The 25,950-nt window shown below is 52.5% G+C and overlaps 10 protein-coding genes across 10 annotated transcripts; 5 read left to right on the top strand and 5 right to left on the bottom strand.

Moving 5' to 3' along the window:
* Positions 1 to 2,103: 2,103 nt before the first annotated feature.
* BDP81DRAFT_387958 (FMN-dependent dehydrogenase) lies at positions 2,104 to 3,540 on the bottom strand (the record flags this gene model as incomplete). The annotated part of the gene is made up of 3 exons (XM_060587047.1): positions 2,104 to 2,282; positions 2,341 to 3,142; positions 3,227 to 3,540. The coding sequence occupies 3 exons, from the start codon at positions 3,538 to 3,540 to the stop codon at positions 2,250 to 2,252; spliced, it is 1,149 nt and encodes a 382-aa protein (XP_060437424.1). The 3' UTR covers positions 2,104 to 2,249.
* A 4,029-nt stretch (positions 3,541 to 7,569) lies between these two features.
* On the bottom strand, positions 7,570 to 8,541 carry BDP81DRAFT_362582 (uncharacterized protein; the record flags this gene model as incomplete). Its single annotated transcript, XM_060586448.1, has 2 exons — positions 7,570 to 7,864; positions 8,152 to 8,541. The coding sequence occupies 2 exons, from the start codon at positions 8,536 to 8,538 to the stop codon at positions 7,598 to 7,600; spliced, it is 654 nt and encodes a 217-aa protein (XP_060437423.1). The 3' UTR covers positions 7,570 to 7,597.
* A 740-nt stretch (positions 8,542 to 9,281) lies between these two features.
* On the bottom strand, positions 9,282 to 9,875 carry BDP81DRAFT_443651 (uncharacterized protein). The gene has a single exon (XM_060591748.1). It carries the CDS (start codon positions 9,832 to 9,834, stop codon positions 9,547 to 9,549), a length of 288 nt encoding a protein of 95 aa, XP_060437422.1. The 5' UTR covers positions 9,835 to 9,875; the 3' UTR covers positions 9,282 to 9,546.
* A 213-nt stretch (positions 9,876 to 10,088) lies between these two features.
* On the top strand, positions 10,089 to 11,893 carry BDP81DRAFT_187373 (galactose-binding domain-like protein; the record flags this gene model as incomplete). The annotated part of the gene is made up of 2 exons (XM_060582372.1): positions 10,089 to 11,067; positions 11,850 to 11,893. Coding segments are annotated over 2 exons (1,017 nt in total), but the record flags the coding sequence as incomplete, so codon positions are not given.
* Positions 11,894 to 13,834: 1,941 nt separating this feature from the next.
* On the top strand, positions 13,835 to 15,403 carry BDP81DRAFT_336766 (uncharacterized protein; the record flags this gene model as incomplete). The annotated part of the gene is made up of 3 exons (XM_060585949.1): positions 13,835 to 13,903; positions 13,955 to 14,124; positions 14,185 to 15,403. The coding sequence occupies 3 exons, from the start codon at positions 13,835 to 13,837 to the stop codon at positions 15,401 to 15,403; spliced, it is 1,458 nt and encodes a 485-aa protein (XP_060437420.1).
* Positions 15,404 to 15,509: 106 nt separating this feature from the next.
* Positions 15,510 to 16,545, bottom strand: BDP81DRAFT_456220 (carbohydrate esterase family 1 protein; the record flags this gene model as incomplete). The annotated part of the gene is made up of 2 exons (XM_060593140.1): positions 15,510 to 16,145; positions 16,198 to 16,545. 2 exons carry the CDS (start codon positions 16,543 to 16,545, stop codon positions 15,510 to 15,512), a joined length of 984 nt encoding a protein of 327 aa, XP_060437419.1.
* A 1,232-nt stretch (positions 16,546 to 17,777) lies between these two features.
* Positions 17,778 to 19,154, top strand: BDP81DRAFT_486083 (zinc-binding oxidoreductase). Its single transcript, XM_060595196.1, has 2 exons — positions 17,778 to 18,292; positions 18,334 to 19,154. The coding sequence occupies exons 1-2, from the start codon at positions 18,050 to 18,052 to the stop codon at positions 19,090 to 19,092; spliced, it is 1,002 nt and encodes a 333-aa protein (XP_060437418.1). The 5' UTR covers positions 17,778 to 18,049; the 3' UTR covers positions 19,093 to 19,154.
* An 840-nt stretch (positions 19,155 to 19,994) lies between these two features.
* Positions 19,995 to 22,124, top strand: BDP81DRAFT_336772 (Tannase/feruloyl esterase; the record flags this gene model as incomplete). The annotated part of the gene is made up of 4 exons (XM_060585950.1): positions 19,995 to 20,462; positions 20,532 to 21,200; positions 21,563 to 21,682; positions 21,744 to 22,124. 4 exons carry the CDS (start codon positions 19,995 to 19,997, stop codon positions 22,122 to 22,124), a joined length of 1,638 nt encoding a protein of 545 aa, XP_060437417.1.
* A 223-nt stretch (positions 22,125 to 22,347) lies between these two features.
* Positions 22,348 to 23,574, bottom strand: BDP81DRAFT_336807 (uncharacterized protein; the record flags this gene model as incomplete). The annotated part of the gene is made up of 1 exon (XM_060585952.1): positions 22,348 to 23,574. The coding sequence occupies one exon, from the start codon at positions 23,572 to 23,574 to the stop codon at positions 22,348 to 22,350; it is 1,227 nt and encodes a 408-aa protein (XP_060437416.1).
* A 750-nt stretch (positions 23,575 to 24,324) lies between these two features.
* On the top strand, positions 24,325 to 25,950 carry BDP81DRAFT_187328 (pseudouridine synthase; the record flags this gene model as incomplete). Its single annotated transcript, XM_060582371.1, has 2 exons — positions 24,325 to 24,624; positions 24,709 to 25,950. Coding segments are annotated over exons 1-2 (1,484 nt in total), but the record flags the coding sequence as incomplete, so codon positions are not given.

Raw genomic sequence — 25,950 nt, 5'->3', positions numbered from 1 at the left:
AGCGCTGTGTGCAACTGCTGAGTTGCCCCCGCTTACCCAGGCCTTTTTAGATAGTGCAATGCGAGTGTCGGATTAAAAGTCATAGCTGAACGACCTAGCGGCAACATGCTTATCGCTAGTACAGATGAGCAGACGCGCACCTCTTCACGACCGATGACTTTGTCTCTCAAAACGCGTTGTCTCGTGTTGAGATGGCAGCAGCCTAGCGTTTGGTTCAGGTGCACGAGTTCAATGTTAACGGAAACTTTGCGCCACTCCTGTATTGTGAGGCAGGGTGTTTGCTCTTATCCAATGTTGCCTCCACTCCTGTATTGTGAGGCAGGGTGTTTGCTCTTATCCAATGTTGCCTCCACTCCTGTATTGTGAGGCAGGGTGTTTGCTCTTATCCAATGTTGCCTCCACTCCTGTATTGTGAGGCAGGGTGTTTGCTCTTATCCAATGTTGCCTCCATAGATCTTGGTATCAGCTTGAGCTCACTTAGCAGTGTTCCATGTATCATGCCCAAATCTAGAGGAATAGATGTCTTGGCAAGCTGTGCCACTCGATGTTGCCGAGAGCCGAGCAGATCTCGGGAAGTGGAAATATAGACGGAAGAAGATGCCGAACTACGCAACATCGCGGAGACACGGAAGTCCCACCTAGATAGGTCGCGACTTTTCTCCGACCACGATCAGCCACTGGGGTAAAATGCTATTGCTCATTTATCTATGTTAGAACTCATGTATCAACGACACCAGAAGGTTAAAGTAGCATGCATTCATGGGTGGCCCCACATGCTAAACATTGCTGGGTGGAGCCTCCAGCGATGATTCAACGTCAGTCTTCGAGTGTTTAAGTTTCGCGGCCCTATGAAAACGGCAGCCCAGAAGTCACTCAATACTAGATATCGCGATGAGTCAGCATTCTGAGATCAATGGCCATGGTTTATACAATATCGATGGCCATTCTCACTAGTCCGCGGGATAGAGGGAAAGTTGTCATACCATCTTACCTAAAGCAGGTACTTAGTGGGAGAAACATCCAATACTGCGTGCGGCACTTCGTACATGTATACTCAATGAGAGTAGTTTACAGTGAGAATATGATCGCTTCCAACATTTGGTATTCATGTCGAAGTCCGAAACACCATACCAGACACGCTTTTACTTGATCACATCATAGGCTAGTCACGAATTATGCTTTGTTGAAAATCACGATAGAGTCTATGAGAGCCAAGTTTTCTTTACCGATCCATAAGTCAATTTTAACCCCGTTCTATCTAGGAAACACTACGGTTCGATCTGTGCGGGCAGTAAAACGCCATTGCCAGTTTGCCACCTCTTTGTCATTCGGAACAAGACACCTATTACTTGGTTCGACCATCAGCACTCAGCCGCATCTTCTTCACACAATGACACATGCGCTCAACCTCGTCTTCAAGCGTATCGTTGCCCTCGGGGGTGGGAGCATGAACGTGGTCATCTTGCAGCTTATCGGCGGAGGAAAAGTCCCAATCGGAGCCAAGAATCTTGTTCAACGCGTCGTCTGAGAAGCAGCTGCATGATGGATGACAGTAAGAACAAAGCTTCTTGAAAAATCGATAGTCTTCAATCTTTCCAAAACACTTTGGATCAGTCTGAGAAGCACGTTTGCAACTGACGGTTTCCTGCTGCAGACGGCTGATCTCCTTGCTGCACTTGGCACAAGTGCGGACGATGAAGGTAGTGATACACATGGTGAAGTGTGTAAGGCTGACGAGTTGTTAGTACGGATAGGGGTGAGTAAGTGGACTTACTTGTTAGTTTGTCATGTGGAGGTGGGATATCGTCTTGAGAAAAGCGTGAACGATGATGGTACTGGCAGCTAGGAGTAAAGCCTCAATGGCACTTATTCGAGTTTCAATCTTTGGAACTATATAGACTTCAATGGAGTTTGGAGGCTTTTTGCCTCTTCAGATTTTGACTAACCTGGAAATTGTTCCAGCGTTTCTTTACACCTTGTAATTTCACACATTGTTCATGTAATAGAACAACAGGACTGGCTCACTCAGATCCGATTATTGAGGTCAAACAACACGTGCAATGGACAATGATTCTTTATCGAAAACAAAGAAATTTTGATTGAGGGGTATCAATTCGCAGGCATAGGCTATGTTCAGCTAGAAAGGAAAGAGTATGTACAGCACTCATGTGGTATCATTTACGTCGTGCGAATCAAGCAAAAAGATCCCCTCAATATTCCGACTCTCTTTCTAGTACCCAGCGAAACGCTTAAGAGTACCAGTTGTTGGGGGTCCACTTGACCTGTTGAGGTTATTAGTGTGTGGTTTGAGTAGGGCCATCTAGATTGTGTTCGACTTACGTAGCTGGCGTCAATCTTCTTCAGATCGGGGACACCGAGATTGCCGGCGTCGATGGCGATCTCGTGTTTGAGGAGCTGGATAGCCTTCTCGACACCCTCCTGGCCGAAGATGTTGGAGAACATGATGGGGCGGCCGAGACCGACAGCCTTAACACCGAGGGAGAGGAGTTTGAGGACATCAGCGCCGTAGCGGACACCACCGTCAGCGTAGACCTCAATCTTCTGGAAGATTTCGGGGTCCTTCTCGTAGATCTCAAGGGCGACCTCGAGGGAAGAGGGGGAGCCGTCGAGCTGGCGACCACCGTGGTTGGAGAGGATAATAGCGGGGACCTTGTTCTCGATGGCGGCCTCGGCGTCTTCAACGGTCATGATGCCCTTGATGAGGATGGGGAGGTCGGTCATGTTGGAGAGCTTGCGGTACTCGTTCCAGGTAATGAGGGAGTAGTCGGAGTCAGCGGAGCCGACAGCGAAGCGAGCAGCGCGGTGACGGTTGCCATCGGCGGCGGAGTCGACGGTGTAGACGATGCCGTTGGCGCCGGAGGCCTTGATGCGGTCGAAGAGGACCTGGGTGGCGGTCTCGTTGGTGGTGAGGTACACCTGCTGGAAGGCGACCTGGCCCTCGGCCTTAACCTCAGCGATCTGCTCAATGGTCTTGGCGGCGTAGAGGGCGGGCATGTAGAGGATGTTCTCCGCAGCAGCGGCCCTCATCAGGTTGAGCTCAGCATCAGCGTGAGCGTAATCAGCGCGGGCAGCAGGGCTGATGAAGATGGGAGCAGAGAAGTTGTGTCCCAGGATGGTGGTGCTGCGCGAGTCAGCGATCTGCAATAAAGCCAGGAACCCAGCAAAGGGGGTTCGTCTGAAAAGGAAGCTCGAAGCTCGGACTTACTTGAGGGTAGACTCAATGTTGGTGATGTCAACCATGGTACGAGGACGGAGGCGGTAGCGTCCGAAGACCTCGAGGTTGTTGCGGTAAGACCATTCGCCAGCGGCACCGTTGCGGTAGTAGGTGTAGTTCTTGATGGGGAGGTAGTTGCGAGCGGCGTACTCGAAGTCAGGAAGGCCGACCATCTGGGTGAGGTTGGGCAGAGCACCAACGGCGAGGTCACCAAGGGCAAGCTCGATACCGGTATCCGGCTCGTTGAGGAACGGGCGGGTGGCGGCGGCGCCGGCCGCGAGGGCGGAGATGAGAGCAGCACGCATGTTGTCAGATAATGAGTGAATGTGGGTGAGTGATGACGGCGAGCACGTGTGTGTTGAGTCTCAAGGTCTGATCACCAGCAAAAGCAGACGGTCCTACGAGCCTTATTTAACATGACCACGACAATACCACCAGACGTCAACTTTTTCTTCTCTAAGCTCCCCTCTCCCCTATACTGCAAGTTTCTTGGCATCACTCCGAGCCTCCTTGCTCATATCCGCATTCGCTTCGACGAGCGGGCCAAGCGGTCGCTACCCAAGGTCTACATGTTTAGAGATATTATTCCCAATGGGCTCCATGACCTGCGCCATGGGTGTCGTTGAGCACCAGGAGATATCCGCAGGAACGGGGACGGCGGCCCCGTTTTCCAATGTAGAGATGCTAGTGGGAGCTTCTCTCTAAGTCTCTGCGCATGATGCCCCCGACGCTGAGGAATGGCTGCATCCAGGGAAGGTCGGTCTTGGCGGACGGGCTGTCTCGATTCTTTCGGACAAGTCGGGTGGCACTCTGTAGTCCCAGGAAACCTGGACAGGCGGGTCTAGAGGAAAATCCAGGCCCCAAATCCGGAAGCTTGACTTGGGCCTGTCATGAGAGAATGACGGTGGGATAGCAACGATGGTTCAAACTCAGATAAACGACGTCGACCCGCTGCCAAGCTGAATGGTGCTACAATGCCTCCCTGATCCGGGGAGAAGCCCGTTATCAGATCTTGTAGGGTGGACCAGCGAGTGCCGTTAACGACCCAAGAACTGGCGTATCAGGTTGATGGGCGAGTGACAGGATAGAGCTAGTTTCACGTTTTTTTACCTTTTCTTCTTCTGCCTTCCTGTCTGTGCTCCCCCCTCGGTTCCCCTCTGCAGACTCCAGAAAAAGGGCATCCACTGGCAGTTGGCTGACAAGGATAGAGCGGGTAATTGACTCGCCCTGGAAGGAGATTTGGTAGCTTAATAAGGCGCTACCATGGCTGAATAATAACGGAGCCAAGTTAATGAGCCAAGTCGTCGCACGGGGGGTGGGCGATGCTCCTAGCGAGCACATGACAGCAGCCCAGCCAGCGGGATGGGGCTTGGACAAGCGGGCGGGTGGTGACAACGTGAATGGGGACTGCAACGCTATTGGGAAGCGAAGGTCCCAGAGGTCTGGATTGCAATTGTTGGCCCGGTCCTGGGAGGATCCCACGTCACGGACAGACTCCTATCCCCGATTGAGGGACATTTGGGGGCCTTTACACTTACAGAAGTTCGGTCGACTTCCGACGTCCAGGCATCGTGAGTGAGAATTAAAGAGTTGGAAACAGGACGATTCCCAGCTTCCCTCATTTCCATCCGATGTCAAGTCGCCCACGTGTCTTTGGGGGTTCCTGAATGTTAGTCCCAGGTTCCCGGTGCACTGGCTCTACGGGCATTCTTTTTCCCTCTGAACTCCCTTAATTGTTTGTTTGTTGTTTGCGGTTGAGAGCGCATTATGCTTGAATCGTCCGGTGTCTGAAAAACATTTGTTCGCTTTCTTCTTCAGAAACAGGGATAAGCCTCCCGCTAGAGACACAAAAAGGGAGGTGGCATCTCCCATCACATTCCAATGCTACCTACCACATCTGCACATGACGTATCCTGGAAGCGAGATTTCGTTCAATAGCTCCCTCCGGCTCAGTCCCTCCTTCTCTTTCTTGAAATGGATCTGACGCAAGTTGAGAAGGAGTTGAGAAGAAAATTCTGACACTCAACTTGCTCAACTACATTCCACTAGAAAATAGTTCCCGCAGTTTCCATCGCGAAAATTTCCGATACCTCGACCAGGGGTCCTATTTAGGCGTTGTCGAGTAACAGCACCCGTCCCTCGGACTTATGACCGGTCGTACTCACGAAATCTCGGATCCGTGTGGGAGCCCCTCGAAATTCCGGAAACAGTTTGCTGCCGGCGGTGGCAACCGAACATGACGCAGGCCGTGGCGGAGCCTTAAGGCGTAGGAAAAAGTCAGTCGTTCATCACGAATGTTTTCGTACGCCACACAGAGAAAATCGCCGCGCTTCGCCAAGGACTCTTGGACTCCGTGGAAGCCTCAACTGCAACGGTGAGGCAGCCGATGACAGTGCATTCTCGGTCTTGGTAACCGATAACGAGCACAGACAATGGCCTCTGGCCCCACACTACTCCCCGGTCTCTCGATGACTGAGCTGTGGCCCGTGGGGGTAAGGACTCAAGGAGAGACGTCTTGCGATGTTAATCTCGACAGAAACCTGAAGGTGATGGATTATGGCCCCAGTTGTGACTTATGGGCTGCTGGTTCGTCTGAAAAGTTTTGCGGATACGCGCGGTAAGAACCCGAGTTGCGAGGATCACTCCGTTTCTTTCTGCTGCAGACCGACTTTCTCCGTGTCAACTTAGACTGAACAATGCCCGCAGCGTTCTCCGGACTCCAGCATCATCTTAGCTAGGAATATCACTACACCTAAGCACTGCACATACTCGCTAGGATATCATTCTTGTCGTCAATTTGGAATATGTTGTCCCCGATTCTTTCGTCACTCAAAATACTACAAAGATTCCCGGGATTTACACGATATATTGATCAAGCCCATGTTGCATGCGTCATGCGCCGCAACCTCGATGCCCCTCTCAAGCAGGTTTCTGGAAGGTGGGAGTGCGTCGGGACCAACAAATTCTTCTGATTAAGACGATTGGAAGCCTCGCGAATGCAGGAACCACCACGGGGTGCCTCACTTGATCATCCGGATTATGACTCCCGCTCGGGACCTTGTTAAGTGCCCGCCTCAAATACCGGCACTGCATGGGGAGCCTGGACTGCATCCAATGCTTTAAAGCAGCTTAAATGTCGGGTGTCATAGTCCGACTTCGGCGCACAACCTGAATCCATTCCCAAGTCCGAACTCGAGGCGTCGATAACAATTTGCGAGCCGAAAGATCTCGGACAACACCCGATCGTCCGAACAGCCTTCTACGGCCCATCGTGGCGCTGAGCGTTGACCAAACAAGTGGATGAACGCTTTCTTGTCGGACATGAACCGGGCCTGATAGTGGACCGTAGGCCTCTTTGCCTGCGATAGTAAGGTATATCCGTTGTAAAAGACCCAGATTCCCACCAACTCGCCGACTCCTCACCGACCGGGACGCACCCGTACCCTCCGCTGAACGAATGCGGCAACCCGTTTGTTGATAACGAATTCCTCTTACTGAAGAAGGTAGGTGAACCTCGCGAGCACGGATTGTGCATGGTCCAGAATTCAATGCCTGCTCTGCACCTTGCTTGCCCTGCACGCCTTATCAAAGGCCAAACCGCGCGTGTGGGCGAGGTGGGATTTTCGTGTCCACACCAATGAAACCTGCAAGGGATGCCAGATATTGATCTGCAATCTGGCCCAAGGACCCGACCACTTAAAGTCTACATCACTCCATTTTTTAAAATGCTTGGTAAGGGCAGCTCCGGGGTAGGATTTCTTTTTAGAGGTCGCCTTGGAGCGCTGCACCAGCACCTTCCAGAAGGTTAACTCGGCCCTGCGATTCAAATGTAACTAAATCCTTATTCTTGGTTGTAGCGATGACACTCTGCAGTCGTCCTTGCGCAGGTTTCACCTGGGCCCCCGCGACTTTCACTGCTTGGCGAAATGAACAGCTGAGAATAGGGCGGGCAGCGTCGCAGATTGAAATGATTTTGGGCAACTTTTGCCTATTCTTAGCTAATGAGTTCGGTCGCAGGCTGAACCTAAGCAACCCAACGTCGCCGATATAAACACGAGTGCGGTCTATCTATGTTGCCTACCCTAAGCATCACTATGATCACATCATGCTGGCGGCTTCAATATTTTCGACGACCCGTGGCAGGTATACGTTGATAAGTCAATTCTCGCAATAAGACCAGCCTTGCAGGTATCAAGGAGATTTGTGCATTGCGCATAACTTTGATAGACTACGCTGATTTTCGTCTGAGCTCTCCCGCACAGAAAAACGCTGAGAGCTTCAATACATGAAGTCGTCTACTTCGTCTCTTCGCTGCCGGTCGCTGGGCTTCTTCCACTTCCACCACTTGACTTCCGCCCACTATTATGGTCGACTGCGTGCTCTGCGAGGCCAACTCGTCCTCGTCGTCGTACTTGAACGCTGACCGATTACGGCGTATGCTCTGCCTAACTGGTCGCGACGCTGGGTTCTGAGCTCTGCGAGGTTGTCTAGGTGCCCTCGCCGTTGGCCGGCCTGGTGCTGCTGAGGAGGTGGTTGCCCCTGAGGAGGAAGGGGTCGGCAAGGTGCCGTGGTAGGCGATGTTCTTGTTCTTTGGGCGCCCACGCAGAGTGGTGACAACGGCAGGGTCTTTGATGTTGAGCAGGGCATCTCTGACGTTCTGATTTGGCAGCAGAGTCAGTACAACCCATGAACCGACGAGATGAACTTACCAACGGCTGACGCAACCACCAACGAGGGTGGATGTAAATCTTCGTAAGTGGCTCCTTGCGCTTCATGAGATCGAGCAGCTTGTGACTACACGGGAGACGGTACTGGTTCGTGAAGCTGCCGGAGCACGGCGGCAGATCGGGAGGGCGAGGAATCTGGTCAGTTGGCAGTGAGGGAAGGGCTCTCTGGTGCTGGGCACTCATCAGCTCCAGTGCTTTCAGGCCAACCTCCTTGGAGACGGTCTCAAGCCAGTCACGGCGGAGGTACTCATAACGAGTGCGAGACTCCATTGCCGCCACCCTCTCCCTGTAGGTACGGGCCTTGTTGCGCAGCATCTCCTCAATTGCCTGGGCGACGGCGTATAAGTCGGAGTTGCCGTTGATGACATACGACTTCAGATCCTTGTGGGCAGTCTCGGTGGGACTGTTGGTCCTGACGCCGAAGTTCTCGCACTGGGAGATGAAGCAGTTGGCCCATTGATATCGCAGTGGAAGGTAGGTGTCTGTGATGTACTTCAGAGCTAAGTCTTGGTCGGCAAACTCTTCCAACAGGCGGTCCCAGGCAGCGTCAAAGTCGTCCTCAGTGTTGGCATACATGACGTAAGCCCACAGTTGACAGAAGCCGGTAGGTGTGTGAGGAATCTCCTGAGGCTGCTGGCCGCGGCTGAGGGCCTCGTTGGCACGGGCTCGATCGTTGAGGTTCTGAATGGCCTCATCCTCTGCGGCCTCCCTATTACGAGTGACGTCGAGCTCGTCGATTGGCCCTCCAGGCCCCTTCCACTTCCTTTTGACGTTAAGAGAGACATTCTGGTTGATGTGAAAGATGCAGAGCTGAAGTTGGGTATCGGGCCAAGTGGCCATTATTGCCGACCTCACCGCCTCCTCAAAGTCCGTGATGGCCACCTTTGGGCGCTCGGCATTAATCTCAGCCCGAATGGACTCAACGGACTCGATGAAGAAGTCGTAGCCCTCACGACGTTCCGTTGAGATGAGACCGAAAGCACAATTGTACAAGGAACCAATGTCGGTAGTACCAGTGACCTGGGAAGTGTTAGGACACATCCCAAAGAAAGAAGCAGAGTTTAGGAGAGATGAGGTCTCCTGAACATCAGATCTTACCTGAAACAGCGGCATCTTGAACCGGTTAGTCTTGTACGTGTTGTCGAGCCCAATGACCTCAGGAAACCGCTTCCACATGATCTCACACCATGGGTAGGTCCAGACAAAGCCCGTAGGCCGGTTGGGATCCTCCAACGACCATTGAATGCGGTGCTTATATCCCATACTAGTCAAGATGCCGACGAACTGTTGGATCGCGGAGCGGCCATCGAGTTCCTTTAGGCGGAGGCGCTGGCGGGCATTGTCGATGTCCTTCTGCTTGACGAGGGACCCAGGGACGGCATCTCGAACGATAGTAGCTGCCTCACGTGATTTGATGGCTTTGTGCTTGGAGACGGTCTCGAGAAGGGTTTGCTGCGTAGTGGTAAGCTTCCGGTGAAGCTTGTGGACTGAGGGGTCCAAGGAAGGTGCGTGGTTGTGGGTGGCGTGCTTGAGAGTAAAAGACCACTGCCAATCGTCGGAAGCTCGGGCGGAAGCAACTCCATACTAGGGGCAATTGTTCTTCTGAGTGGACGTAGTGCGGGTGCCGAAGCCACGAGGCTGGCGGGAGGTATCGCGGTCGCAGGCAATCTTGAAGCGCGGGGGCAGTCTGGGCTCCCCTCGGTAGTTGCCGGCGTTCCGTCGGATCACAGCGAAGCCGTGCTCGCGCGCGTGGGCCTGCAGGTGCTCCTGGAGCTCTTCAATCGTCGCGACCGGTGCGAGATGCGGCTGGTTGGGTATATCGTACTCTTCCAACTGTGCAGGGGCAGTTGGGTCAATTGGCGGTGCCTCCATCGAAAAGTCGCGATAGCTTCACTTTTCGCGGGCGGCGACGGCGAGGTTGAAGTGGGTTGAAGTGGGTAAGTGGAAGTGGAAGTGGGCAATTGGCAATTGGCAATTGGCAGTAGTGGAAATCGGTCGGAATAATCACTGGCCTCTCATTGGTCGGATGAGTTCGAGAAAGTGGGACACAGCCCCCCCAGCCAACTGACACAGCCCCCCTAGCAGAACTCCTTGCAAAAGGGCCTTACCTTCTGCGGAATGCGACTTTTGCTGATGGTGTCCTCCACTTAACGGGAGACATCAATGCTACTACTACTCTCGAGGTTCTGGGCGGGGTCCCTGTGGACAGCACGCTTAGCTTCAACAATGTCCCCCTTTCGAACGTTCAAAGGAAGAATGGCAGGCTCCAAGCTGAGGTCGTGTTCGAGAGCTCGACTCTCAACATGCCTGTCTTCTCTGAACTCGAATGCCATTCAATCGATTCGCTCCCGGAAGTCTCCAACGGCTACGACGATTCTGCCTGGACTGAAGCAACTCTGGAGCGCAGCAATAACCTTCGAAATCTGACAACACCAACAGCTCTCTACTGCAGTGACTACGGCTTCCACGGCGGTTCGCTCATTTACAGAGGCCACTTCACCGCGTCCGGCAACGAATTATTCTTCAGTGTGACGACAGCTGGCGGATTTGCCTACAGTCACTCTGTCTGGGTCAACGAGACCTTCCTCGGGTCCTTTGCTGGAGATTCTCACACTGCCAACTCAACGCAATTATTCGATCTGAGAAGTCTGAAACTCGTTGGCCCTTCTGTGTTCACTGTTGTCATCGACCGCATGGGCATGAGCATGAACTTCTGGGCGCGGTCCGACTGGATGAAGCTCCCGCGCGGCATTGTCGACTTTTCTCTCGGTGGTCATCAACAGTCCGACATGACATGGAAGCTAACCGGCAACTTGGGGGCCGAAGACTACACTGACAAGACGCGTGGTCCGTTGAATGAGGGTGCCTTCTATGCGGAACGTCAAGGCTATCATCTTCCAGGAGCACCCACGTCCGACTGGGCTTCGGTAACACTGTTTGAGGGTACCAAGAACTCTGGGGTCGCTTTCTATAAGACAGAGTTTCCCTTGGATATGCCGATCGGCTACGACATCCCCTTGAGCTATGTCATCTCGAATGTGACGGCTTCAACTGGAGAGGCAAGTCTCTTCCGCGCGCAGCTTTTCGTCAGCGGATATCAATTCGGTAAGTCAAACCCCCCACTTCCTGGCACCCCCCTGTTTCTGGCACCACAAAAACGATGGGATCACAACCCGACCTCCTCATTACTATTAACTATTGATCCTCAACCACACCCACTACAATACAGCTGCCAGCCTCACTAGGGCATTCAGAGTCGCTGGATTCAGCCGTGATAACCTCCTTTTCACCCGCTTCGATTTGAGCCCGATGGATATCCCTGATGTTCGCGAACTTCGTGTTGGGATCGATTTGAACAGTCTTCCTCTTCCTCACTGCAGCGTTGGTAACTTGAGCCCTCAGGTGAGCTAGTTGCTGCTGGGCAGCTGCCAGTTGCCAGGCCTGCTCTGTGAAGCCTTTTTTCACCTTCCTGAATAGCAGCCGTTGAGTGCTGGTATCATTGTCGAGTTGGGTGTATAAGTGCAGTTGACCGCTGAGCTCTGCCAGCTTCCTGCGTGTCGACCAGACCACTGCAGAGGAGGCAGAATCCCATGGCTCAACAGGGGTAGTTTGTTGACCATTATGGCATCGCTTTCTGCCCTGACTAGTTGGTTTGGGTGTGGTGGGCTTAGCAGGAGGCTCAGGTAGTACCATAGGGTTCATCAGGGGCTTAACCATCGCCACAGGGTGTAGACCAGTCCACTTCCAACCACTTCTGATGTTCGAGACTGATAGACCAGCAAGTCGAGCCTTCTGGTAACAGTCCAGGAAGTTCCTTTTACCTATAATGGTAGAGTCGTTCCATTGAGACAAGTAACCGAGCTCCTTCCGATAGGCTGACTTAACAGGGCTGAAGACAGACTGGTCAAGAGGCTGGAGGACATGAGAGGAGTGTGGTGGTAAGAACAGTAAATGGATATTGTTAATATAGCAATTCCACATGAAGTCTGTCGTCGTATGACTCCCATGCCCATCCACAATCAGCAGTCGAGCCTCCCCCTCAGCCTCAGGCATAGTCTGTGGGATGAACACCTTCTCTAACCATTCAATGGCAGTTAAGTCTATAGTCCAGCCATTATCTGTTGCTGTGAACTCCCACCCATCGTATGGAACGAGATGTAATGGAAACCACTGCTGTTGGGCTGTCTTCCCCTTGAAAATGATAAGAGGACGAAGTGCCCTACCCAAGGCTGAGATACACTCAATGATAGAGACCCATGCCCTCGACCCAGGTTGTTTCTTGCGAACAGACGTCGTCTCAGCCATACCCAGCACTAACCCATTAGCTCCCTGACCCTCGAGGATGCCAGTCTCATCCATATTATATCTGTTGGCTGGTTTGATGTCCTTGATCTCAGGGATAGCGAGGAACTTAAACCAGTTCCTAATGACCTCAGTAGATGCCCCATTAACGCGTCTAGAATCGATAGAACGACTTCTCTGAACCTTAATGATAGGGTTCCTTCTCACAAAGGCATAGATCCAGCCTTTTCCCAGTGGTTTGGTATCCCCAGCAGCAGCCAGAACTCGCTCTGCGAATTCCTTCACCTGTTGGTGCGTTGGTGCGAGGCCCAGCGAAGCCTGAATGCGAACCCATTGTGCCAGCTTACTCTCCTGGTCAGGAGACAGCCTCTGCCAGTCAGCAAAAGCCACTTTCCTAGTCTGACCACCTTGGAGACGTAGTTGGAGGGTTGATCGTGGTATCCCATACTCCAATGAGGCTCTCTTTTGACTCTTGCCGTTTGAGATGTCCTCGAGAGCCTGACGAAGCTGATCTTCGGTATATTGAGGCATTAGATATAGAAGAAGGTATGTGCAAAAGATGAGCCCATTTGGACGCGAATTGAAAATGTTGTGATAAAAGGAGGTTGGGGGTGGGCATTGGGTTGTGGTGGATTTTCGCGTTTTTGTGGGTGCCAGAAACAGGGGGGTGCCAGGAAGTGGGGGGTTTGACTTAAATACGGTGAGTAAATCTCCTCAATCCATCTCACTATCGTTACCGTGCATACATGTATATCTAACATCCATGCAGTCAACTACCTCGGCCCGCAAACGCGCTTCCCTGTCCCCGAAGGCATCCTCAACTACAACGGCAATAAGACCGTCGCGCTCACTCTCTGGGCTTTGGATGGATCAGGTGCACGCCTCGAAGGATTTGAGTTGGCAGCGGATCACATCGTTCAGTCAAGCTATCGAAAGCCTGGGCAGACGGCTCAACCGTCATGGGTAGAGAGGATCGGGACTTACTAAAGATGTTTCTTCTCGAGATTTCCTGCTATTCAAGTCGATGTACATTACCAGTTTCCTTTCTCCTTGGGAGACCATTAAATAGGCACAAAAGTTATGTCGCGAAACAAATCGTAGCCATCAACTACCCTGGCAGTGATCGACGAGCTGAAAGCAGTTGCATGTGGTGTTGAGGCGCAGCCGTTGTCGATTCAAGACACCAACCGGCTTCGGAGAACGGGCATAAAACAGGGCGAGCAATCCGCCTTGCGCGCCCTTTCAGGGCAATCATGTCGCGCATGACCCCGAACCTCCTCTCTCGGGCGGTGTGCATACCATCGGCTTCCCAGACGCTAATCCAGATTCTCTTACCGCAGCTTCGGCGCCGTGGGATGGAGCGCTCGACTAGGTGAATCCGGGCTTAGCGGCGCGGAATCTGCGCCGCTGTCAAGGTTTACAAGCGACTTGGCAGGCAGTTTCGCGAGATATTATGCGTGACCCTTGCATTCCCGCTCTTGACCAAAGATAAATGCCTGATTACCGTCCATGTTCCATCAACAACACCAGGTAAAGCCCGATAAATCATATCAACATACAAAATTGCAACATGCCGTCCGTATTTGAAGACCCTTGGCCAAAGGACAAGATCAAGAGTTCGCTTCAAGCCGCCGCAGCCGTAAGTGACTTGGGGTATTCAAGGGATGGTATGATCTTAATCACTGTGCAGGGCCATATCCAAATCATTGAGCTTTTCCTGAAACTCATACCGTACTTCAAACATGATGATGCGGGTGGTATCCAAGACGAAGCTCTAGCATACTCAGAATGGCGCTATGTCAATTACATCCGCTACTTACGCATCTTCGGCGTTGCGCCACATGACTATCCACCCCCATGGTGAGTTTCCATAATTAGACCAGCGTCCATGTGGCAACTCTAAACAGCCGGTACTTGTAGGGACGTTGCCATCATCTGGTACTGCCATCTTCTATCCCCTGGCAAATTTCACCGGTATCTTTGGGATGGGAAGTATCGCAACTATGGCCTGAACCATCATCATTTCCCAGCCAAGCGTCTACTAGACCTCTATAACTCGGGTACATGGTCCGACAGAAAGGCCCAGAAGAAATGGGAACTCTACAATAAGAGGAGCGATAGTCCGCGGCTATCCTTCCAGCTGTGGCGGTACCCACCATGGCAACCCGAGCGAAAGTCAAAGCTGCTTTCACCTTTTTCGAACAAGCAGCCATGTCTGCAGATTAAAGCTGACCCGGCGATCATGATGCACGATTTTGGTGGTGAAATTGCCTGGTGTACCATTATGGGCAAAAAACAATGGAGTTTGTCTGAGTGGACGGATGTGAGGATCGGGAAGAGGCGGGACGTCTGTGTCAAAAATAACCTACACAGCAGGGATGGAGAACTGTGTCAGCTGGCACCCTGGCCTACTCTCAATGACCTACGAGACACTCTGAACAGCCAGATTGCGTTTTGGAAGACGATACTCTTGGCAAGGGACAGTGATACTTCCTTTGCCACGAGTCTCGGCCGCTCAACTGGCGATTACGAACGATTCATCAAGTTGCTTGGACGGCCTGCCGAGGGAACCTTTACTTCACGCCCGCTTGAGTATGACATGGATACGATCTTCCGGTCCAAGTCAGGAACTCATTTGCTGAGGAGCCGCTGCATTGTGCCTCCGACCCTGGCTATCGATCTTCTTTGGCATACGCACCGGCTTTATCCGGGATGTTACTGGGTGTGGAGCTTCAGCGTCGCAAGGAGGCTTATCGACTACGAGCACATCACGTCGGCTGCTGCAGCAGGCATATTCCTCAATGACACGAGGGTTGAGTGGACGAAGAAGTATGGCACAGATTGTCCTAAAGATCTTATCATGGATGAGCTGGGAGGAGACGGCTACGTCGCTGATGCGGCTGCGGTTCCACCAGGCCACCCTGCCAAAGTTAAGGCAAAGTTCGTGCTTGGCGGCACCAATCCTATCAGGAAGAGAAAGAGACGAACAAAAGGCGAGTATTTTGTCTTCGATGGAGTCTATGTGGCTTTTGATAGTGGTGATTGTGGTGGAGGGGATGGAGGCGGTGGCGGCGGAGACGGAGGATGTGGTGGTGATGGCGGAGGCGGAGGAGGGGGAGGCGGTGATGGAGGAGGATAGAACAACAGAATTGACCTGCGAATTTTGAAGTAGTGATTATCTGAGATGTTATAATGTCATTACTATGATCTAGATCTAGGCCGTAGTAGTGAACATGCTATTTGTCCTAAGCCAGTGTGTGTTTGCTGAAGAAGTCCATAATATATGAAGACGCATTGTAGGATGCCGGACCATCTCCGTGCTCCTTGTTATCGGCATTCTCCCCAGTGTACGGCCAACTGTGATCCACGTCATGCTCATAGACGTGAGTAACGAGGCCCTTCTTGTCGCCTGAGCCCCAGCGATACATTTGCGCACGCGATGTGATATTCTTCTCGCACGCCATCTCGTTGAGACCATCACGAAGAGCCCATTCGGTCACCCAGTGAAATACGTCAGGCAAGCAGGCGCCCCGGCGGCTTGGGTTACCTTCGTAAGGAATGGTTCCATCGATTCCGCCATGGAACTCAATGAGGGGGATGTTGGACCGTCCTGGGTTGCATGGGATGTCGACGGTCTTGGGATTGCAACCCTCAGCACCTTCGACGTAGTACGAGCCAGAGACAGGCGCAAAAGCAGCGAAACGCGTTGAAAGCTCGTTGTGGCATGCAGCATAGTTGACAAAGCCACCACCATTGGATTTTCCAGTCATGAAAACGCGGTTCGTGTCGATGCAGTATGTCTTTTCAAGATCGTCTAAAACATTGCTGGTGTACTCAATGTCGTTTCTCTTGGTGATATTTGGAGTGCCTTCCCATCGTTCCTGTGATATCATATCAGCACGTCTCGTGTGCTTTCACTACAAGGCTAGTTACCTCATATCCACGAAGATAAACCACGATGTGGTCGGTATTGAAGTATGGACTTTCTAGTCGGTCGAGATCTCGCTGCGACTCTGGTGTCCTGGTTCCACCATGGTAGGAGAAGATGATGGGGTTATTGGACTTTGTGGAGTACTTTGGAGGTAGGAACAAGAGATAGTCTCTTGACCGGCCCTCTTTGTCGGTGTAAGGAATCGTGTATTCGTTACCAGGTGCGCGACCCTTCGGCAGGGCCTTGTTGCATTGAGCAGTTGCTGTCTCACTCCTCGCTGGTGTCGTTAAAGCTGCCACGACCGACGCCGATGTGCTGAGAGCTAGCGTCAAGAAGCGTGAAGAAACCATGATTGATTCTTTCCCGAGGATTGTAGCGATGTTGAAAATGGCGAGAGAAACCTCCTATCGTCTACGAAGAACGCTCACATTATAATCATCCGAGGTTTGACGTGAGAACCTCTATGATTTATACACGCAATCGCGGATCACAACAGCCGGAGTAGGATCAGCGCTACCCGGGACTAATTGTCACTAAAGCCTTCCGGGTCTCACCATGTGCCGGCAGAAATTACGAGAACACGGGATGATCGGCGACGGGCGTAAGCACGTTTCCGTAAGGATCACTAGGCAACGACTTAAATCCCCCTTCAGGACCCAAGGGACCCCCCAAAACTGGAGAATGATTCCTTTTTAGGGTACCGTGTCGTGCGTGTTCTGTGCTTACTAACCGGAGAAGACCTCAACCTCCCGGGATTAGACCGCGAAGGATGGAGAAGAAAGTCTATTCCCCGCCTGCGCCGCGCGCTTCGGATCTCAAATGAAGGGACGAACTCGGGAATACGGCATACTTCCACGAAAGCACGCTTCAACGGTTGACAGACGCTGCGTGTAACTCCGGTCCCGCCGCGTCCGTGAAGACTCCCGTTGTTTGCATGCTGGGCAGCTCATGCGATGACGGAACAACCGCTATAATTTTTGACTGCAGAACTTTGCAGACATAATAATAAGTGACCTAGCCCGCTATCGCTAGGGAGGCCTTTCGTTTGCCGTCATCTGAAAACGCCCCTGTCCGTTGGTCATGTCGTTCAGTTGTCAGCGACCTGAGCTGGCCCGGGCGTCTCTGCTTCAGATCTTCGCTGTGCTCAATTCGCTCCGCCAGTGCAAGTGAAGAAGCGCAGTGAGGGAGAAGCAGTCACCTCTGCAATTGGGGCGTGTTGGATTCACAGGTGGAAAAGGAAAATACTCGAGTATCGTGGGTAGCAACGATCACCGACTGTAGTGGTGATATTGCTTGTTCTTGTTGTTCTTGAGTGGAAGTCTAACCAGGTGCCAGCGGCGGCAGGAAGTCTGGGGTATAGCACCCTCGTGTGGCTGAGCCACACGGACCACCGTGGCTGGAACGGACCGCGGCAGCAACCTCCTGCTGCCTAATGTAGGCCTATTCCAACAGGGCGCTCTCTGGTATTTCTGGAAATTAAGTAATGTAAGGTACTGGAATGGATTTGAACATTTGTGGATTTCATCGTCTATTTGAACCTTCCCAGCATATTCGGAAACATACCGGGAAGATAAGCTTAATTCGGATGAATTGCCAATACCGGGTCACTTTTACCTGATTCAGCGTCTGGTTGGAGTTGGAAAAAACTCCGCTCCGCAACAACCTAGACCTAGAATTGCGCGGAGTTGAACAGCCGGCAAAGATCCATGATCAAATTTACTACATACGATAGACATATAAATTCCAGATGGTGTTTAAGGTTGCCAAGTTAATTAATCCAAACTCTTTTCCAGCAGACGCAACCCCGCATTACAGTATTTTATAATTTGACAGCAGAGCCCGAAACAACGGATAATGGGTGACACCATGAAAGCTTGGCAGTATTCTGCCATCAACGGCAAGCTTGAGGATTCGCTTACTCTCAACAACTCAGCGCCCATGCCAAGCCCCTCGGATTTGGGAAAAGACGAGCTCATTATCGAGGTCATCAGTGCATCGCTCAACCCGGCAGACTACAAAGTCCCTGAATCAACTGTCATCGGACGCCTGATGGTCGCACGCCCTGCCACACCCGCCATGGACTTTTGCGGCCGCGTCGTGGCTACACATCCTTCTAACTCCAGCTTTCAAATCGACAGCTTGTTTTCGGGGGGTATGCTGGTGTCGGCCAAAGAGGCACATTGGCAGAATACATTGTCATCTCAGTAGCTCACTGTGCACCCCTCCCCTATGGCATAGATCCTGATCAAGGCGCGGCCGTTGGCACAGCAGCGACAACAGCCTGGCAGTCTCTGATGCCAGATGCACTTCAATCTGGTGGCAAGGTGTTCATCAACGGAGGGAGTGGCGGCACAGGCACATGGGCTATTCAACTGGCGAAAGCCTTGGGCGTTGAGGTTGTGACGACGTGCTCCACCAAAAATATCGATCTCTGCCGACAGCTTGGCGCGGATGAAGTCGTTGACTACAGGAAAGAAGACATGTTATCGAAGTTGAAGGACCGGGGAAAGGTCTTTGATCTGATCATCGACAACGTTGGTAGCAGTTCCGAGCTGTACGACAACAGCAGCGCCATCTTGAAGCCAAACGGAACTTTCGTCATGGTGGGCGTTGGAAAAAGTCTCACGCTTTCGGGATCATTCTCAATGTTGAGCAAGATCATTTGCCCAAAGATCTTGGGAGGAGAACGATTCTATTTCGTACGCATGCAGGACACCGCGGACTATTTCCGACGTATCGGCAGGTTGATGGTTGAGGGAGAAACTAAGGCGGTGGTTGATTCGACATTGGGCTTCGAGCAGGTGCCGGATGCTTACAGGAGATTGCGGGAGGGATATGCCAAGGGCAAGATCATTGTTCATGTTTCGATACCTAGGGGAAGTAGCAATGCGCAGTGATGTGACTACAAATGCAATGTTTAGCTCTGAGTCGCAATACAGCCGCAAAGTCTGCTCCGTGCAATTAGTGATGCGATTGAAATAAGCACACCAATAGTTCCAGAGCGACATCTATGCGCTGTGCAACCTAGAGTCAGACTACCCTACAAATATCCAAATCTTGGACCTTGCAATAGAATCTTTCAAGTTCGCTGAATGTATTTGTGACTTGTCGCTTCTAACAGCCCTGCGCCTTTGTTGTTTATATGGACATATTTGTAATGTTAGCCTCTATTTGGGAACCATGCTGATCCGCTGTTCCCCCCGCATTAGCCGAAGAAATTCTCCTTCGAAAGACGGAGATGCCTAGTACTCCGTACTTCAATTACCGACATCACTGCATGTGGATGCAAATCCTGGTGACTTCTAGAAGCATTCGCAATGGGCTGAAGACGGGGTCGTCATTACATCTTCTAAGCCACTCAATGCGACCCACTGTTGAATCCGAGTACATCCCGCGCAAAGTCCCATGTCAGCCCGGCGTGCGTCGGTCGGTACCCGGGTCCGGCGTACGGTGAGTGACTCAGGCCGCCGCGGGGTGTCAGCATCCAATCATACGACGCTCTGTCCGAAGACTTCCCAAAGTTCCAAATCCGACAACAAGGTGGCAGATGCTAGTTTTCCGAGGCTTGGTTTACAACCTTGGCTAGATGCTGAGCCTCGATCATGGAGATCTCCATCTTCTCGGAGACGATGGAACTCTGGGCATCCAAATTCTCACCATTATGGCAGACATATAAAATCCATCTTGAGTCGCCATAACAGAAACTATGTTCGACATTCTTAGCAATCACATCACCTTACATCTCAAGTCGCGCTTCTCCTGGTCACTTCGAGCTTCACAAGCTCAATTTCCGATCGCGATGTCTCTCTCCCTCGCCCAGAGCTGCATCCCCAGCAAGTTCAGCCCAGTCCTTTACGGAGCCGAAACCCTGTCTCTCGAGGCAAACTTGGTCACCAACTACAGCGCCTCGGTCCCTGCGGCATTCCGATACACCTCCCCGGCCGTCGAACTGAAGAACGCAACTTTTTGCAATGTTACTATCACGTATACGCACCCGGGCCAGAACGACAAGCTCATCACCGAGGCATGGCTTCTGGAGACCTGGAACGAGCGCTTCATGGCCGTGGGCGGAGGAGGATGGGTTGCTGGCCGCTTCTTCTTAAGCTACAATGCGATGAATGGAGCTATTGTGGAAGGTTTTGCTACCATCACGACGGATGCCGGCCTCGGATCCGCGAATGAGCCTAGTCCGTGGGCGTTGAACAGCCCTGGCAACGTCAATCTGTACAACCTGCAGAATTTGGCATCCGTTTCTCTCATGGACGAGGTAATTATGAGCCATACTCCCAAATCAATCTTTTGGAGACTGAGAATCCATCTGCTAACAATACCTCAGGCTATCATTGGCAAGTCTTTGATCAAGAGCTACTACAGCCAAGACCCTCAGTACTCCTATTGGGCTGGCTGTTCCCAGGGTGGACGACAAGGCCTCATGCTCGCTCAGCGTTACCCCGATATCTACGATGGCATTGTAGCGGGCGCCCCGGCCGTCAACTGGAACAAGTTAGTAACTTTCGTCTACTGGCCCCATCAAGTCATGAACGAGCTCGGCGCGTTTCCGTACCCTTGCGAATTTGATGCCATCGTGAATACAGCAACCTCCGAGTGCGATCCTCTCGACGGTGTTACGGACGGAGTCATCTCCGATATCGAGGCCTGCTTCAAGTCCTTTGACCTCTTCTCTCTCGTCGGCCAATCAATCACCTGCGCCCAGAAGAACGGAACCCAGCAGATCATCTCCGAGGCCGCTGCGACGGTTGTCAATGCTACGTGGCACGGTCACGTCACCGCGGATGACAAGCGGCCGTATCACGGTATCCTGCCCGGGGCCGACTTCACGGGCAACAAGCCGACATCCTACAACCAGCCAGGCATTGTGTTGACGAGCTGCAGTGAGAAGGGCTGCGTCGATGAGCCCTCTAACCTCGGCACCGCGTGGCTCAAGCTTTTTGTTGCCAAGAACGAAACTGTTGGTATCACAGGCGTGATACATTTCCTCATGAGGGTGTATCTTCGGCAACAATCACGTCGATGTCCGTGATAATTGCTGTTGTTGTTCTTCTTCCTATTTACATTGTGGGCAGGGGCCGATCGAAGTAGGTGGGGACGGCCTGGGTGGTTGCCCCACCTTAACCGGCCGTGATGACTAATCCGGTTGTCCCACTTCGCCCAGGGCAGGCGCCAGCCAGCCCACGATACCTGCTGACGGAAACTATATGTACCCACAACTACCTAAATGCAGTAGAGGGATCTCTCTTTTGTATATGGCGCAACGGTACAATTCCGAATTCTGTCACCTGCCCATTGCTCCTTATCAGCCTTGCCGTTCCGACAGAAACCTTTGACTTGACGGCTATGAGCCGCGAGGAGTATGATGCGCTCGTGTACTCTGGTCGACAGCAATATGAGTCACTGGTCGAGACCGCCGACCCCGACTTGAGGCAGTTCAAGGCTGCCGGGGGCAAAATGGTGACTTTTCACGGTTTGGTACGCATACATCACCAGAACTCTGCACCAGGTCATCAGCAAGCTAACATCCTGTCTACAGGCTGACAATATCATCCCGCCCGGCGGCACTGAAGACTATTACAATGCCGTGAACGAAGTCATCCCCGATATTCAGGACTTCTACCGCTACTTCGAGGCTCCCGGTCTGGGCCACTGCTTCGGGGGCGTGAGCGGCACCCCGACTGGCCTCTTTGAGCAACTGCGCAACTGGGTTGAGAACGGCACCGCGCCCGATCAGACGCCCATTCAGATTTCTGTTGGCAATGCGACGCACGACCGTATTCTGTGCCCATACCCCCAGAACTCCATCATCAATGACGGCTGTGGAGATGCTTCGAAGGCAGAGTGCTGGTCTTGCTCTGACAGCCCCGTGAAGTCTAATACCACCAAGAGGGCTGCACCAATGTTCCAGGGGCTCTGATAGTGCCGTACACATGATGGCAGTGGTTTAAAGAACCGTTTTCTTTCTATATTCATCACGAGGGTCCTTTTCATCAAAGCAACTCGCGATGAGAACTTACATTTCGCTTCTTTCATGTACATTAGACATAATACATGCATACTTATTCTAAACTATGCAACCTTTCGGTCGTCAACTCTCGAGTCTCAATGAGCCTTCCTCATCATCATCCGCTAATTTTCAGCTATGCTGTATCCATCATCTCGTCTTCCTTCAGCATCGAATTCGGCCATTCGAGCCATTCTTTCCAGTAAGTCCCAAGGTGATCTGAAGTTGCCCTTATGAGAAATTCTCCAGAGCTACCAACGGCCCAGTAGTCTCTTGTCCAGTGTAATAGCACGGCATAGTAAGACAACAAAACCAGGGCTTCTGGGCGTCGTTGTTGGAGCAGTTTGATGTACTCCAGTGACACTCGAACTGGCCATTCCTGAATGACAATGAGCCTGCGACTCTCCTCAGACCGCACAAAATCGAAAAGATACTGCAGGGTCTTGACAACATCTATGTAGATACCTCTTGTTTGTTCGTTCATTTCATTTTCATTCAGTCGTTGAAGCAAGCTATCACACTCGGTGCCATGAATGACTTGTGTGCCGGTCTCCATAGAATATGCCGCATTGTGCGGGAGAAGCTCCTGCATAAGGAAATGGAATTTGCCCATGGATTCCACAACAATGCTCCGGATTCCATGGTGCAGTGTGAGGCATTGGACAAGTCTGTCAAGCACGGTTGGTATGGAGGTTGCGGCGGCGAAGGCTTCGAAGAGAGTTTGTTGACCAAGCAGTAAGGTGAAGCAGAACAGCGCCATGACGTTGCCTTCGGTAACTTGCAGGCCCCCGATATCCAGATGACCTATGGCTCTCGTCTGGAGGCTCATTGCCTGCGTGAGGTAAAGCGCCTTTGAATTTTCGTCGTTAGCGACTGTGCTCTTGTAGGCGGCCGTGAAAGCTAGTGCTTGGTCCATCAAGTATGGCGCTTTCAATGCTTCAGTATACGTCAGACGCATGATGGGGCCCATTTCTGACTGCAGAGCGACGAGGACATCCGTCAGAGGGCCTCTAAAGAAAAGGAGAAGGTCGAAGTGGAACAAGCTGAAGCGTTCCGAAAAGAAGTCATCAAATAAGTCTGATAGATTCAATGACGTACGTACGCCATTCAAATCCGGTACTGCTGAGGGCGGTTGCAAATGACGGCTGGAGGAAACCGAGGATTGGGGACTCGGAGCTTGGGGCGTGGATAGGTGTGTAGGCGTACGAGCCGGTGACGTTGGCAAGCTGCTAACGAGCTCTTGGTAAGAGCAGTTCCTTCCCGAGGTTTTGCATCTGATGCAGATTGGCTGCGATTCATCGCATTTGACCTTTCGTTCTTTACATTCTTTGCATCCGAGGCGGGACTTTCTGTGCTTTGGCATGGTGGATACAAGACCGGTTCGGATCTGAACAAAGCCTAAAGCGAACGTTCGGATTGCGATGCTCTGAAATTATGTGATTCGGGACCGAGTGCGAGACCAATTGAAAGAAGCCAGATAGGAAGAAAGTTTGGCGGTGTCTGTTTCCGAGTCTGAGATCGGAAAGAGAAGAGTATGCTTGGGCAAGATGGGCACAAGAGGCATAAGAGGCGAGGTGAAGAGAGCTTGAGATCGGTTATGGCATCGTATTGGCGTATTAGTTCATGAGGTTTGAATCTCAGACCAATCGCATTCATCTCTGTCCGACAGCATACCCACATTGAATTGGCCGCAAGTCAGATTTATGCTTCACATCCCTCCAAGCTTGACGGCAGACGGCGCAACTCGTGTCAGGTTGTCGTGAAAGTGGAAAGAGTCACCTCCCAAGCCCGAGTGTTTCTCTGATAAGATAGGAGCCTCAAAGGGCAGTTTAAGCTGTGTTGAAGACATACCCAAATCGGCTTTCATGCTCTATGAGAACTCAATTATTCGAAGTGAGAGATTGAGGCGTGAAAAGCGATGAGAGTGAGATAGAAATGAGGTGCATTGAGGTCTGTGCAGGGCAAGATGCCTCTAGGCCTATCTAAGGCTAGCGCTCTCAAGAGACCCCGCCAGCCGGTGTTCAGCCGAGTGGCCCCGCTGCTCCGCGCCGCGTCCCGCAGCCTTGCAGCTCGCAGAAAAATTTCTTGACAAGAGCTTCTGCAGTAGGCGGGCGCAATAACTCCACCTGTATTGTACGGACGATGAGAACGTCCGCCACCTCAATTCGAACATGGCGACCGATGATGCTCCTCAACCGGCCGGCGGCCCTCCCACGAGGCAACCAGCCGATCTCCCAACCGGCAACAAGCCGTCAGTTTCATCAGAGCCCCGCGCAGAGAGCTCAGCCCAGCCCGGTTCTGCAGTGGAAAAATCACAGGAGGGCCGACGTGGCGACAGCCGCGACGAGAACAGGCGCGGCGGGAAGTCGCGCGGGCCGAAGCGGAAACACGATGTCGGTCGCTCAGCGTGGAGGTGAGCTTTGTCCAGTCTGGTCCTTGCCAATTGACTTGTCTTTGTGTTTGCAACTCGCGCCAACGATGTCTAACCAGGTAATAGCCGTGAGGCCACAGACAAACGCGGACGCAATTCTGAGTACCAAGAGTTCAAGCGCAGAAAGGTAGACAAGGATGGCAACCCCGAGACTACCGAGAACCCTTTCACTGCCGAAGAGATCGCCGCCGAGGGACGCAAGCCGAAGCGAAAGGTTGCCGTCATGGTCGGATACTCGGGCACGGGCTACAAGGGCATGCAGATCAACAATGAGGAGAAGACAATTGAGGGAGACCTCTTCAAGGCCTTTGTTGCCGCGGGTGCCATCTCGAAGGCCAATGCCGACGACCACAAGAAGTCGAGTCTAGTCCGATGTGCGAGAACCGACAAGGGCGTCCACGCCGCCGGCAATGTCATCAGCTTGAAGCTCATTATCGAAGATGAGGACATCGTCGAGAAGATCAACGCCGCCCTCCCCGACCAGATCCGTGTCTGGGGCATCCAGCGCACCAACAACTCCTTCAGCTGCTACCAGACCTGCGACTCGAGATGGTACGAGTACCTCATGCCGACGTACTGCCTGCTGCCCCCTCATCCCGACAGCTGGCTGTGGAAGCAGCTGGTTGAGGCAGCGAAGGAGAAGGGTCACTACGAGGAGTTCCAAAAGAAGCTTGCCGATGTGGAGGGATACTGGAGAAAGGTTGACGAGGAAGACATCAAGCCGATCCTCGACAAGCTCGACCCCGAGACCAAGGCCAAGGTGATGGAGAGAATCCACGCCGATGAAGACGCGACCGCACAGGCAGACGAAGCCAAGCCGGGGCCCGAGACGAAGACCGAAGAGACAACAGCCGAGACTGCCACCACCGAGGATAACAAGACCTCCGCAGAGGTCCCCGAGGGAAGCGTCAAGCCCAGAAACAGGGACCTCACCCCCCTCGACTTTGCCTTGCGCGACATCAAGGCCGCCTACATCGCAGCCAAGAGGCGCTACCGAGTTACTCCCGAGCGCCTCGCCCAGCTTCAAGAGGCCCTGAACATGTACTGCGGCACAATCAACTTCCACAACTACACCGTCCAGAAGAGCTTCAAGGACCCGTCAGCCAAGCGGCATATCAAGTCCTTCAAGGTCAACATGCAGCCGATCCAGATCCGCAACACCGAATGGGTCTCCACCAAGGTCCACGGCCAGAGTTTCATGATGCACCAGATTCGCAAGATGGTCGGCATGGCTTCTCTCGTCGTGCGTTGCGCCACCCCGCTGGAGCGCATTAAGGAGAGCTACGGCCCTACGAGGATCGCGATTCC

This window comes from Colletotrichum phormii (assembly GCF_030913505.1).
Source record: "Colletotrichum phormii strain CBS 102054 chromosome Unknown BDP81scaffold_52, whole genome shotgun sequence".
NCBI lineage: Eukaryota > Fungi > Ascomycota > Sordariomycetes > Glomerellales > Glomerellaceae > Colletotrichum > Colletotrichum phormii.
The sequence above is the reverse complement of the archived record's forward strand: the minus strand, read 5'-3'. Positions and strand labels throughout refer to the sequence as shown.